The following is a 14,170-nucleotide window of genomic DNA, read 5'->3' as shown; positions in this document are numbered from 1 at the left end:
ACAGCTGGGCACGAATTCGAAAACACCGGCCATTCTGGTTGTCAACAAAATCGATCTGGTGCAAGACAACGACAAGCTGGGCGAGAAGGTTCGCGAGTATATGGCCCAGTACAGCCACTTTGTCGCTGGCCCAGTCTTCATATCGGCGCTGGGCGACACCAACGTCGAGGAGCTCAAGCAGATTCTGCTGGCGAGCACCAAGCCGGAGACTGGCTGGTTCCGGCTGATGTCAGCAGCGACATGTCGGATCTGATGCGCGTCGAGGAGCTGATCCGCGCCGAGTGGTTTGCGCGTCTGGAGGGCCACCTGCCGTACGTGGTCAAGCAGCGCAATGTTGGCTGGGAGGAGGTGCCGATTCCGCCCAAGTACGTGGCCGGCGAGGGTGAGCCAGCTGCAGTTGAGCGCAAGGCGCTGGTGATCAGCCAGGAGCTGGTGGTGTCGTCGAAGGGCGAAGCCAAGATTCTGACTGGTGCGGGCGGCAGCGTCATTCTGGGCATAAGCCGCTCGGCCAACGTCAACATCTCCAAGGCCCTGGGACGGCCGTGCGCCTCCATCTGCAGGTCATCGTCGAGGAGGACACGCGGCGTCGGAAATAGTGCCCAACCACACCGCCAGCCAGAGCGTGCGCAATCAAAACCGCAGATTTTCCCGTGGTTGTGTCTGGCGCGGCTTTGTCCTTATCTACATCTCTGCGTGCCTAACATAAATATCGAAATGTCTTTCCGTCGTGGTCTGTTGGCTGTTGGCAGCATCATGGGTGTTGCAGTGCTGCTGCGGTACACGATTGTGCCCGATGAGGAGAAGATCCTGAAGAGCATGAGCCCGAGCTGCGCGCAGAGTACGAGCGCAACAAGGAGAAGCGGCGAGCGCAGCACGACGCCATCATGGCGCAGATAATCGAAACTCAAAGTCGACAAGCCCATCTGGGACGTCAAGCCGGCGCCGGCCCCCGTGTCGGATGGTGGCAGCGCCGGGTCGGACAAGCAGCACTAGGCCAGCGGCACCTGGCCCAGCAGCTGATCGATTTGATTAAAAATAAAAAAAAATTTGCTTGGCCCAGCCCACACAAAAACGACAGCGTTGACGTTTTAGCGCACGCAGGCTAGGAAACACCCAGCATAAACAAAGGCCCGCTGGCTGGCGAGCCCACCTGCCGATGTGACCGCGCACTTTTCTTTTTCTTTGCTCGCCCCTTTTTGTAAGGACTTTTTCACTTTTCCCATTCACCATCTCGGCCCCAGCCTCCGTGCCTGCTTCGCCCCCATCGAACCAGCCGATTCCGAGTAATTTGAAGACCTCAACCCCAGTTTCAGTTCCAGTTGAAAAAATGTCGGACAACAAGGCAGTTGACATCAAGAACGACGGCGAGAAGCACGTCGACACTGCGCCCACTCCCCAGAACACCCCCCATTTTCAACGCGCCCATCGCCGCCTGCTGCCTGCCGCTGCTGCCGCCGCCGGTGGTGACGATATCACCCCGGTGCAGAACGCAGCGCTGCTGAGCATGCTGCAGGGCCGCCTGGGCAACCTCATTGGCGCCTCGTCGGCTACGTCGAGTCTCTGCGAAGGAGGTGCGTGCGCGCGTGGACAGCCTGCGTTATCTGCAGAAGCAGGCACACCGAGATTGACGCCAAGCTGCACCTCGAGATCCTCGAGCTCGAGAAGAAGTACCAGAAGCTGTATGCGCCGCTATACGCGCGCCGTACCGAGATCATCAGCGGCTCGACTGAGCCCACCGATGAGGAGAAGGCCCAGGGCGCCGCGATTGCTGCCGAGGAGAAGGGCGACGAGGAGCCCGAGTCGGGCATCCAGGAGGTCCAACGAGGACGACGACGAGGAGACCCCCAGCGGCATTCCCGACTTCTGGCTGACGGCCCTGGCCAGCACCCGCAGCTCAGCGAGCTGATCACCGAGCGCGACGAGGAGGCCGTCAAGTTCCTGCGCGACGTGCGCATGGCGTATCTCGAGGACAAGCCCGGTTTCCGCCTGGACTTTGTCTTTGCCGAGAACCCGTTCTTCGAGAACGAGGTCCCTGAGCAAGGTCTACTACTACGAGCAGTCCCGATGTCAGCGGCAACCTGCAGTTTGGCAGCGCCGTGGCACCGGAGATCAAGTGGAAGCCTGAGCACGACCTGAGCGTCACCATCGAGACCAAGAAGCAGCGCCACAAGGCCACCAACCGCCACGCGCGTTTGTCAAGAAGACCGTGCCTGCCGAGACCTTCTTCTCGTTCTTTTGCCACCATCGAGGAGCCCCGAGGTCGACGACGACTCGGAGCTGGCCGAGGAGACCCGCGACCGCATCGAGCTCGACTACGAGCTGGCCGAGGAGTTCAAGGAGAAGATCATCCCCAACGCCATCGACTGGGTTCACCGGCAAGGCCCTCGAGTACGAGGGACTCGACGACGAGGAGTACGACGACGAGGACCTCGACGACTACTACGACGACCGAGGACGACGACGAGGATGACGACGACGAGGACGACGACGACGACGAGGACGCCCTCAGCCGGTCTGCCAAGGAGGCGTCGGAGCCCCCCCAGTGCAAGAACCAGTAGACGCATTTAGCCCAGATAAACCGTTGGCTTATGAAATCGACTTTATTCAAAAATCTACTGAACAAGGAGCTCGCCAAAGTTCTCCAAAAAGTACACGGCTCCCGCAAACACGCCGACGCCGTATGCGACGCCCAGGTTGGCAGCGAGCATCTGCGGGTTAAAGATCTCCTCCTTGAAGAAGCGGGTCACGGCCCACGATCCGTCGTTGCCCGTAGCTCTCGAGTGCCCTGCTGCCGTTCCATGTTTATTTTTGTGCCGCTGTGGTGGAAATGAGTCTACGCATTCAAATCGGGGTGCGAGTTAGTGCCTACAGCTGTGCTCAGCGCTGGGTGCATTCCCGCCGGAGCGCGACAATTTGCATGCTTTACCTGTATCAGAAAAATCTTGGAGTCGCAGAGACGAAAAAGAGCGTGCTGGCGGAATCAGCCAAAAAGGCTTATGTCAGTAAGCTGGCGGTCATGGGCCCCGCCCGTGATTGGCCAGCGGTTCTGTGTGTGTTTTTCTGGCAGTCTTGAAACAATTTTTTTCCAACACGGCACACTCGCCTCGCGCATTTTTCTCCTCTCTTCCGGCATCGACTAACTTTTTATTCTGTCTCCCAAATTCCCATTTTGCTCTCCCCGCCCTTCCCTCCTGTACAGCCTTTTTTTCTTTATTCGTCCCTCTCTAGGAGCAGCCTATAATAAAAAGCTACCTCTACGCGTTCTCTCCCTGGTGCTCGTCGTATAGGCCGCAAGGCAATATCACCAGCAAACGCGCGAGCCGCTCCTGTTTCTATTTCGTCAGCCCCCTAGCTTTTTTACCTTGGCCTTGCCAGCAAGCGCAGACCTGCCATACGCAGCATTTGCTTCTAATCCCGCCACGCAAACGCATTTGGTTCACACACACCACGACCGCAAGCCTACACAAGTCATTTCTCACCGCCCGTTTGACCTAATGATGACCGAACGGAAGAGGCGGTCGGACGAGAGTCGGGACTTGGAGGGCCAGCCCCAAGCAACGCTCGCAAAGAAGCGCCATACGTCAAAGGAGACCGACTTCCAAGCCCTATCGGCCGAATTTGACGAGAATGCACAAATGCTCGACCTGGTAAAGTATCAAAGGCCTGCGTGCTTGATGTGCCTGAAAAGAACAGCCTGCTCTGCGGGAGGGCGCGCGCGGCAAGTGGGTATAAGCATGACCGATTGCATATTGCTAATCATCGCCAGTGTTCTCGATTGCTGGCACACGCTGCTTCTGTAGGACTCGATTCGTGAGTTTCAAAAGGAGGCCATTTGGCGGCAGATGCAAGAGTACAAGCGCGATGCCCGCAGATCTCAGCAGCGCGCTAGCGATCTCGAACGCCGCCAGGAGCAGTGGACGATGCGGATAGGCCGGCTATGCCATGCGTGGGACCAGGCTGTCGCCCAGCTTGACACAATCATCAACAGCGACACCAGCGATGGCAGCCAGTCCTCTGCACACCCGTCAGCAGTGGACTCGTGGCTCGGCATGCTGCTGCCGACCAAAATCGCCGAGACAGCAGACGATGGCATGGCCACGGCTGACAGCAACTCTGCTGTTGAAAAGTCCGATGTCGTACAAACCAGCTTGCAGCGCTTCAATAGGGCCGTGCAGACAATTTTACGCCAGCTTGAAAGCAAGAGCACGTCCCCTGTTGACTGGCAGTCGGCGATCGAGCGTCTGTCGCGTATGCGCACCAGCGAGAAAGAGGTAGCTGACCTTCGCTCCCAAGTGGCCCAATTCTCTCGGCAAATTGCTGAGGAACGAGAGCAGCTTGAAGCCAGCCAGACCGAGCTACGGCGGGCGCTAAAGAAACTCGACCGCTCGGTCTGTCCAACAGTGCAAGCACTCGACGTGGAGGCCCAGCCGCATCAGCAAAACAGTGGCAGCAGCCCACATAGCCACGCGTCCGGACCCGCCTCCCCAGCCAAGGGCGACTCATCCCAGGCCGAGTCCTCCAACACAACAGCGATTGCCAACGGCGCAGTTTACTCGCGCGCCGGCAGCCCGTCTGCAGCAGGCAGCCCAGCCCAGCAGCAAACAGCACAGCTGCAGCAGCAGCTGCAACAGCCACAGCAGCCACAGGAAGCCAATGACAAAACCGACTACCGCGAGCTTGCCGAGCGCCGCCTGTCTGAGATTGAGGAAAAGGTTCGCGAAAACACCGAGATTCAGAAGCAACTTGATGCGCTGCGGCTACAAATCTCCAACATCCCCGACCACATTATAGCTGAAACCTCACTGTTCAAGCAAGCGGAGGCCAGCCGCGAATACTACAATGCAGAGTCGCTACGTCTGCAGGCCGAAGTCGACAGGCTGTTCAAAGAGGTGGCGGAGCTCAAATCGTCGCGGACAGAGTTTGACATGTCGCTGCAGGCCGCGGCCAACTCCCAGCGCCAGATTCTGGAGGCCGAGCTGCAGCGGCTGCAGACCGACCTCGTGCGTGTGCGCAACCACCGCGACCAGGTCCAGCGCGAGCTCGAGTCGCGCCGCGCCCAGGACACAGTGGAGGACCAGAAGAGCACTGAGCTGAAGCTCCTGTCAGACGTACGCCGTGAGCGGATGAACTCGCTGATCTCGGAGAACAAGCGTCTGCTGGCGTGCATTGCGGTGCTCAAGGGCGACCGCAGCGCGTTTGAGACGTATACGGATGAGGAGCTGAGCAAAACCACGGCCGTCGCCGACGAGCTGCGGGCCAAGCTGGACCAGGCGCTGCGGCGTGAAAAGCAGCTGTCCGCACAGCTCGCCGCAAGCTCGCAGCCTGACGCAAGCCAGCTTGCAGCCGATCTGACGCGGGCGCAGGAGACTGCGGACTCGCTGCAGAAGCGGCTGGCCAAGTACGAATCGATTCTGGGCGGGGCATGCGTCGACGAGCACGGCCAGATGCTGGCAGAGCTGCCTGACAAGGCCGGCGAGCTGGCGCAGAAGCAGAGGCAGGTCGACGAGATGATCCTGCAGCGCGACAGCCTGCAGCGCACGTCGGAGATGATGGAGCGCGAGCTGCAGACGATCTGCGACTCGTTCACCAAGCTGGAGAAGCAGAACACCAGCAAGGTCTGGGAGCTGGCCAGCAAGGAGCAGCACATCTCGCGTGTGGTGGCCGAGAAGTGCAAGTACGAAGAGAAGTTTATCGGGCTCAACAAGGACCGCGAGGCGCAGAAGCAGGCCAACCAGGCCCTGCGGCACCAGAACCAAAAGCAGCTGGAGCACATCAAGACCATCGAGGAGCGCGACCGGGCCATGGCGCAGGAACTGTCGCTGGCCAGCGCCGAGACACAGCAGGCGACGCTGGCATGGCAGGGCTGCCAGACCAATCTGCAGGAGTCCCAGCGGCGGACACAGGAGCTCGAGGAGCAGGTGCGGGCGCTCGAGGAGAAGCACCGCGTCGCGACGCAGATGCTGGACGAGCGGACAGACAGCCTGTCGCGGGCTGAGCACGAGCGGCGGCGCGCCGAGGAGGCCCTGGAGCTGGCCAGCAAGCGCGTCAGCGAGGCCGAGAAGATCACCGACCAGAGCGGGCTGGCGCAGATGTGCGCCGACTACAAGGCGCTGCTCAAGTGCCCGACATGCCAGACACACTTCAAGTCGCATGTCCTGCTGCGCTGCATGCATGTGTTTTGCAAGGAATGCATCGACTCGCGCATCGAGACGCGGCAGCGCAAGTGCCCGTCGTGCAGCGAGCCGTTTGGCGCAAAGGATGTCAGGCAAATCTATCTGTGACGAAGAAGCTTTTTTTCAGTTTTTTTCACCATCAACAAAAGTTTACGTTATACACTCGACCTGTGCAAGGCGACCTGTCCGACGTATATATTTAGATTGTATTTTCGCACCTGCGGGAATGGCGCGTGCAGGGACCGGCGGGGGTGCTAAATATACACCCAGGCGAAATGGCCGGCCATGCACAGTGGGTCCGGCAGCAGCCCTCGTTAAGCGTGGGCCCTCGGCCTGCGCGCCGGCTCGCACTGCGTAGATCGCTGGGGCTGGGAGCGCGGGCTGTGGCCCAAGACCGCTTACTCGCTGGTCCGGCAACAATCACAACAACAGCGTCTGCAGTGAATCGCAAGGATTTGCGTCAAAGCTCGGCGCCCAATTTAGCGTGCGCCCTCTTTTCCAGCCTGGTTAGAGCTTTTGGGCCCACACGCGCTCCCAGCCCAATTACGACAGAGCGGGAGAGGGTCTGCAGCTTTGTATAAAGGGCTGGCTCTGGCACGCAGGCCGATCGGGGACGAACCGCGCCCAGCCCTAGTATTATATCGCTTTCTTTCCCTATTAGTTTTTGCTGTTGTTGCCTCGCTCTCCCTCTCCCCTTCCCCCTCCGCGCCTCCCGCGACATATACTTTTGCTCTCCCTGATATTACCTATTTTCTCCCTCTCGCTCCCGCTTCCCCGGTGTAACTCCAGCCTGTACTACAGCACAACGATGAACAGTGGCCGGTTCGCCAACTCGCCACGGCAGCAGCAGCAGCTGCAGCCTCCAGCTGTCGCCGCATCGCTCCCAGCGAGCCAGCGGCGGTCAGGACGGCTGCGTCTAGTCCGACCAGCCGCCGCCGCCGCCGCCGCCGCCGCTGCTGCTGCTGCTGCTGCTACAGCAGAACCGAGTGGTCCCGGCGGCAGTAGAGCTCAAGCGCCGCAAGGCATGGCAGAGATGTCGGCGCGAGCGGCCAATGGCCAGCTGCAGAGCGCACACAAGCAGCACACAGGAACTGCCGGTATCAGCATTGGCAGTGGGGAAGCGCAGATTTCTTCTTCCTGTCCACCCCGTTCGCTAACGACGCCTCCCCAATTGAGCAGCATTTCTCATTCACCTTTTCCGGCTGCCAACGACGCCAGTATTGGACAGGCAACCAGCGCAACCAGAGACTCTATGACCGACAACAGCACAATTGCAAAGTCGTCGAGTGACTCCATGTTCACAAAGGTGCCAGAGTCTGCAGCTACGAGTCGTGGAGACTTTGGCGCAGCGAGGACACCCCTTCACAGCAGGTCAATAACCAGCAGTGGGGACGATGGGCTGCCAAGGCAGCTTGCACAGCACAGCAGCTGCAGCGAACCGGAGCAGGAGTCGCTCGCTGGCGATTCGGTAAACAAAAACAAAAACAAACCTCAGACCAGCAAAGCTACGCGTGCCGGCGACCGCAAGCGGCAGCAGCAGCAGAGCGCAACAGGCGCCATAGTACCATCAACAGCAGCACGGGCGCGCAAAACGGATTCGCTGCAGAGCACACCGACAATGGAATACTACTCGCCGGCGGCATCATTAGGAGACAGCGCGACAGAGACGGACGCAGTAAACAGCACTGCTATGCTGGACAGCGGCGGTGCAGACGGGTGGACCAGCAGGCACAACAACGTTGCTGAGGGCAGCAACGACACGCAGTATGCTGATTCCATGGCTACTGCTGACGGAGAGCACCACGCCGGCACAATGCTGGACGGCAATGCAGATAGTAATCAGCGCCTCATGGCAGCAGATGGGGGGCGAGCAGGCCAGACCGCATCACCCCCCGTGCTGTCTTCACTGCAGCTTGACGGCGAATATCCCGAAACTCTGCGGCAGAGCAGGAGCATGCCAGCATCCGCCACCGCGACACGCTTTCCGTCGAGCGAGGAGAGAATGAGCGATATTGACTACGTGGAACTGCTCGACAGCTATTACGACTATTTACCCATTGACGAAGGCAGCACGCACTCTATGGCGGCAGGCGACTTGCGGCATTCACAGCGACTATCGCATAAGCCAGGCTCGCAACACCACAAAGACCGAATCAGCTCGTGGCGAGGCAGCCGCGGGCTGCAGAGCAGCGACAGCGCAAACATGCTCAGCCCTGGCATGGCAGCAGGGCGTGGAGCGACATCGAGCTACTATGGCAAGGCGGAGTCGGATAACAGCTACTCGCAGACGCTGGAGAATGCGCTGTTTTACTCGCACGCAATCCAGCAGATCAATGACGGAGAAGAGGACGAGACCCTGGCTATTGAGGGGCCATCGGCGGTGACTGTGCCGCAGGAGCGGCCGGATAATCAGACGCTGCGGCAGCGACGTGGATGCAATGTGGTCGCATCGCGCGAGGTTTTTGCTAGTGCAATGGCAGGCCCAACAGTGTCGACGTTCATTCCAATCCCATCGACGCAGAAGGAGCTGGTATCAGGCGCGCCGGTCCGGGAGCTGCCACCAATGCCACCGATTCCCACACAGCACGCCGGCGGTCCAGTGGGATCAAGGTCAGCGCCAGTGAGCCGCGGCCCAAGCCGGTCTGTCAAGAGTAGCATTGGTGACAACAGTAGCGTTGGCGTGAGCAGCACTCGGGTGGGATTCACGTCGGAACCGCTGCCGCCGGTGCAGCCGCGACTTGAGCACGCCCCGGATTCGCCGACTGACAGACTGACACCCAGTACTCCTCAGCGCAGCGATAATAGCTGGCAGCAGGAAGGCATTGTGCAAGCACCCGCCGAGGATGAGGATGAGGAGAAGGAGAAGAAAGAGGAGGCCAACGAGGACGGCGTGAAACAGCGCTCCAGCCGGCGGTCCTCGCGGATTTCCGATGCGTTTGCACAGCTCTCCGTGCGCAAGCAAGGCAGCCGACGCAGCAGCATGGCGGAGGCTCGGGTATCGGCAGAAATCTCGGCCAACCCGCGACGGGCATCAGTTCATTCAAATGTACATTCAGCACAGACACAGGCGCGGCGGCTATCAATGACATCACAGTTCTCGTCGGTCACGCATGGGACGAAGCGGGCAGCACCAGGCGCAGTGCAGCAGAACCAGGGCCACCATGTTCACATTCCACCGAGCCACCAAGACCGCCAGCACCAGCAGCACTCGACGACGCAGCAGTCGCGGCAGATTGCCACACGGCTGCTGATGCGAGCTGGGCTGAGCCGCATTGCGCTGCGAGTCGCCGGCAAGGTGCCCATGTTTGACAACAGCGACGCATTGGCCAGCAACCTGTTTGACGCCGAGGGCAGTGGGGCTCAAGTGGATCTGGATCCCAACGGACTGCACCAGCTCAAGGCCGAGCGACGCAAGCAGGTCAAGCATGTGGATGCCGATGGGTTCATGGAGTTTGAGGGCGACGACGGCCGCGAGTCCGAGTACACGCAGCAGTACAATGCGTGGCGGGCGCAGCGGCCGAGCCGCGGGACGCAGCTGCGGCACCAGCGCAGCCTGCCGCACGGGCTGGGCGACAGCAGAGAGTCGGCCGAGGCCAAGTGGGGGGCGCTGCTGCGGACGCTGGATGCCAGCACCATGCGCGGGTCGCGCAAGATCAAGCAGCTGGTCCAGACGGGTCTGCCGATGCGGCTCCGCAGCCAGATCTACTACCTGCTCTCGGGTGCGCCGCGGCTCGAGAAGCCGCACCACTACGCAGCGCTGCTGGCCATGGGCGACCTGCCCATCTACGACGTCATTGAGCGCGATGTCCCGCGGTGCTATCCCGACCACGTGATGTTTGCCGACGCCGACGGTGCTGGCCAGCGCCAGCTGCGCCGCATCCTGCGGGCGTATGCACACCACAACGCCAAGGTCGGATACTGCCAGGGCATGGGCCGTCTGGTGGGGCTGTTCCTGATAGTGGGCATGTCTGAGGAGCGGGCCTTCTGGGCGCTGGCTGCGACCATCAGCAACTACATCCCCAGGTACTACGAGCCGGATCTAGGCGGCCTGCGCATCCACACGGCTGTCTTCGAGTCGTTGCTGCGTGAGCGCTGCCCGCAGCTGTACGAGCACCTGGCTGCGCAGGGCTGCGATGCACTGATGTATGCCACGCCGTGGTTCATGACCATCTTCACGCTGTCGCTGCCGTGGCAGTCGGCGCTGCGCGTGTGGGACTGGTTCCTGTACCGTGGCCCGAAGGCGCTGTTCCGCATTGCCCTGGCCATCATGGATCTCGCCAGCGACTATCTGCTGGACGCCTGTCCGACAATCACCGAGCAGCTGGGCTTCCTGCTGCACATCCCGCCGTCGCTGGTTGACGCCGACGCGCTGATCAGCGCTGCCATCAACGTCAAGGTCTCCGAGCGCCATATCGAGCGCCTGACCCGGTCTGCGACTGCAGCGGTAACCACGCCCAAGCACTGACCACCGGCCCACTGTTTTATTTCAATACACCAACTAATGCAAAGCCCAATCTCTCCCCCAACATGCCGGGCGGCGATACAGCCGGCTTTCACGCGTACTACTTCCGTTTTTGGCAGTGTGACAAACCACCCACTTTCGCCAAGCATGAAAATTTTCTCTCGTCCTGATGCCTGCTTAAAGCCGCTGCCGTTCTCCGATGACGTTTGTCTTCTTCTCTCTCCCCTCCCAACCTATTTTTTCTCACTTCTTCCCTATACCTGGGTTTTTTTCGCTTTTGCAGCAACCTCATCTTTACTCAAATTCGCCAGCAATGGAACAGGTTCAGAAGCTCCACGACCAGTACGTCGATGTCATCGACAAGGCCCTCGACAACGTGCCCGCCGCCCAGTGCTTCCAGGAGAAGACCGGTGTGCGCAAGGCCTACGGCGCCATCGGCGTCGGCGCTGTCTCTGTGCTGCTGATTCTGTTCAACATCGGCGCTCCTCTGCTGGTCAACCTGTTTGGCTTTGGCTTTGCCGGTAAGTAGCCTCCCCGCCCTCATCGACAGCTCTACAGTGTCGGAGTTTTTATTCACAGCAGTACGCTTTTTCTGAGACACTCAGTTTCTAATATTTGCATGCCTTCACACGGGCTCTTTTTTCTTTCGGTAGCCTACCAGTCGATGAACGCGATTGAGTCCCCGGGCAAGGAGGACGACGCCCAGTGGCTTACATACTGGTACGTATTCGGCTAAAACCCGCCATCAATTCCATGATCGCGTGTTCCTTGTTGAGCCCAGCGGGGTTTTGCTGATGGGATGGGCGAACAACGGTTCCTGACGGCCCAGAGACCCGAATGCAAACTTGCCAGCACTAATCTCGCTCTGCGTTTTGTAGGGTTATCTTTGGCTTCTTCAACGTCGCCGAGTACTTCACCGGCTTTATCCTCTACTGGATCCCCTTCTTCTACCTCCTCAAGCTCGCCTTCCTCGGCTGGCTGATGCTGCCCAACACTCGCGTAAGTAGAAAGAAACAACGGCCATGCCTGTGTCTGCAGGCAACAGCTGCATGCCTGAATGAAACGATTGGCGAATTGCATTTGCTCCACTCCCCGTGCCCAGCCCATGCTATGTGTCATATGATCCATCAACACCACACCCCATGCCCATCATGCTGAATCAACTCCACATCCCCCACCTCATGTAGGGCGCCGAGAAGCTGTACCACGGTTCGCTGAAGCCCTTCATCCAGGCCAAGCTTAACAAGGTCGCTGCCGCGTCCCCGGCTCCTGCGGCCGCCAACCCCAAGCAGGAGTAAGCCCATGCTCTGACTGGCCAACTCGTATTTTTCGCCTCGCAGCTTCTCTACGCCGGCTTTTACTTGCCCTGGATACCTCCTCATATGTCACATGTTCTGCAGCAACTCGACATCCCTTGTAGCTACCCACTGCCGATGGAGTTAGGCTGCGCTGTCTGCGCTCTTTCGCTTTATTTACTTTTTCCCAGCCACTTTGAAATATAACGTGCAGTCTCCTACCTCACAAGTTACGCTCAATTAGCGAGAGCTCGACCTCGAGATCGCTCAGTGATGTCTGCAGCGACACGGCGTCCTCGAGTCGCCGCTCGCGCTGCGCTTCTCTAATATACCCCTTGACTCGCTCGCGCTGGTCGCGCAGCACCGACAGCGTTGACAGCTTTTCGTCATGCCCCATGTCCACCACCCGCTGCTCCCGCTCGGGGTCCCTGGCCAGTGCCTGCGCAATCAGCTCATCCTGCGACGGCAGCCCGCCACTCGACTTGTTCCTCTGCTTGGGCGTCCCCGGCGTGACGAACGACAAAAGCGACGAGATCCCAGTGACCGTCCCACCCACCACCGCACCGCCCACGCTGGTGACATTGCTGACAATCGACTTTGCCGACACCCCCGGGCTCTTGGCCGCCAGCGGCACGTCTGCCTCTATGTTCAGCGTCGAGATGCTTGACGGAATCGACGGTGTAGGAGACACCGATGGCGGTGCTGCTGCCAGCGTGTCCTTGCTCTGCGTCGCATCGCCATCCTCTGAGGCTTCTGCAGCACTGGTCGACTGCCGCAGCGGCGTGGGTGCGCGCGGCGCTCGCTCTGGCTTTGCATTGGCCTTGTGGTCGGGCTTTGGCAGCATGGTCAGCGGAAACATGTGCAGCTGCAGGTACTGCGCGACCGACCGTCGAATCGCCACATGCAACCGCTGGTCCGTAGCCGTTTGTGCCGGCAGCTGCGCAATCCGCTTTGAGATCTTGTCCAGATCATTGAACGACGCCGTCAGCTGGCGACGGATCCGCGCTGCCCGCGGCAAGTCGGGGCTCCCTGCAGTCCCAGCACTGCCCAAACGAAGCGCCAAGGCGTTGAATGTCGGCAGCACCTCCTCGACCTGCTCCATGTACTGGCCGATTTTCGTGTAAAGCTGTGCCAGAACTGTTGGAGCCTGGCTTGTCCGCGCAGTCCGGTCGCGATGCCGCAGCACAATATGCTCGCAGTCCTTACACGCCTTGACGTTGGCAAACCGCTCCTGCGAGAAGCCAGACCCGTCGGGGTTCGCCAGCGGAATCGCCAGCTGCACCAAGCAGCTGGGCCGCCCGCACACCACCCGCCCGCACAGCCGGCAATGGTGCCGCCGAGACGCCAGCCGCCCAAATGACTTTTGGCAGAGCGGGCATGAATGGACATGGGCATCATCCTCCCACACAACCACCTCCTGCTCAGCCGTCTGCAGCGACTTTGAACGCAGCAGCGACGATGGCGCCGATCCGCCTGTATCTGTTGCTGCGTATACCAGCGACAGCTTTTCCAGCCGCTTCTCCATCCGGTTTCCCTCCAGCAGTGCCACGTTGACAACTTTTCGCCGCAGATGCACAAATGCCGCTGTGTGGTTGCGCGATGGTCCACTCTGGCTTTGCGTCGCGCGCTGGTAGCACTCCTCGCACACTCTGCACGCAGTGCCGCGCGCCGATGGCTGGGCTGTCGGCGCCAGATTCAGCTGGTAGCTGCAATGCTGGCTGCACATCAGCCGACCACACTTGCGGCAGTTGACATGACCGGTTTGTGATGTCAGCACCAGTGTGCATGCTGGTACATTGCAGCGATCGCCCGACTTGTACTGCTGCCAGTGTGCCTTTGTCACCTGCCCTCGATCGGCTCCATCGCTCTGCCCAGCGTGCCAGCGCCCTTGGCTCACAGCTGTCTGCTCGGTCCCTGCCGATGGGATCTGGCGATCGTCGCCCATGTCACTGGCATTAGAACTGGGCGACTCCTGGGTCTGTGTGCCACTGAGCCCCTTGACGGCACGACCAGCACCTCGGAAGAACCCCAGAATAGCGCCCTTCACTTCATCCAAATCGTCCTGCGACGCATACCGCGACTTTACCTGCCCATTTTGCCCAGTGCCACTCGCCTCGTGCTCTCGCAGCGCGGTGCTTCCAGCGCCGCCGCCCATCCCTCCGCCGTTGCCGTCGCCAGCAAAGTGAGTGTCGTCCAGGTGCACATTCAGGGCAAACAGGCTAGGCGCCATTACCCCACAT

General features: G+C 60.2%; 1 protein-coding gene across 1 annotated transcript; it reads left to right on the top strand.

Annotated features, from left to right (window-relative positions):
- Positions 1 to 67: 67 nt before the first annotated feature.
- Positions 68 to 993, top strand: DL89DRAFT_298244 (uncharacterized protein; the record flags this gene model as incomplete). Its single annotated transcript, XM_040890782.1, has 4 exons — positions 68 to 163; positions 196 to 542; positions 750 to 838; positions 911 to 993. Coding segments are annotated over 4 exons (615 nt in total), but the record flags the coding sequence as incomplete, so codon positions are not given.
- Positions 994 to 14,170: the final 13,177 nt, after the last annotated feature.

The sequence above is a fragment of the Linderina pennispora genome (genome assembly GCF_002104995.1).
Source record: "Linderina pennispora strain ATCC 12442 chromosome Unknown DL89scaffold_174, whole genome shotgun sequence".
Classification (NCBI taxonomy): domain Eukaryota; kingdom Fungi; phylum Kickxellomycota; class Kickxellomycetes; order Kickxellales; family Kickxellaceae; genus Linderina; species Linderina pennispora.
Note: the sequence above shows the minus strand (reverse complement) of the source record. Positions and strands in the feature narration are given on the sequence as shown.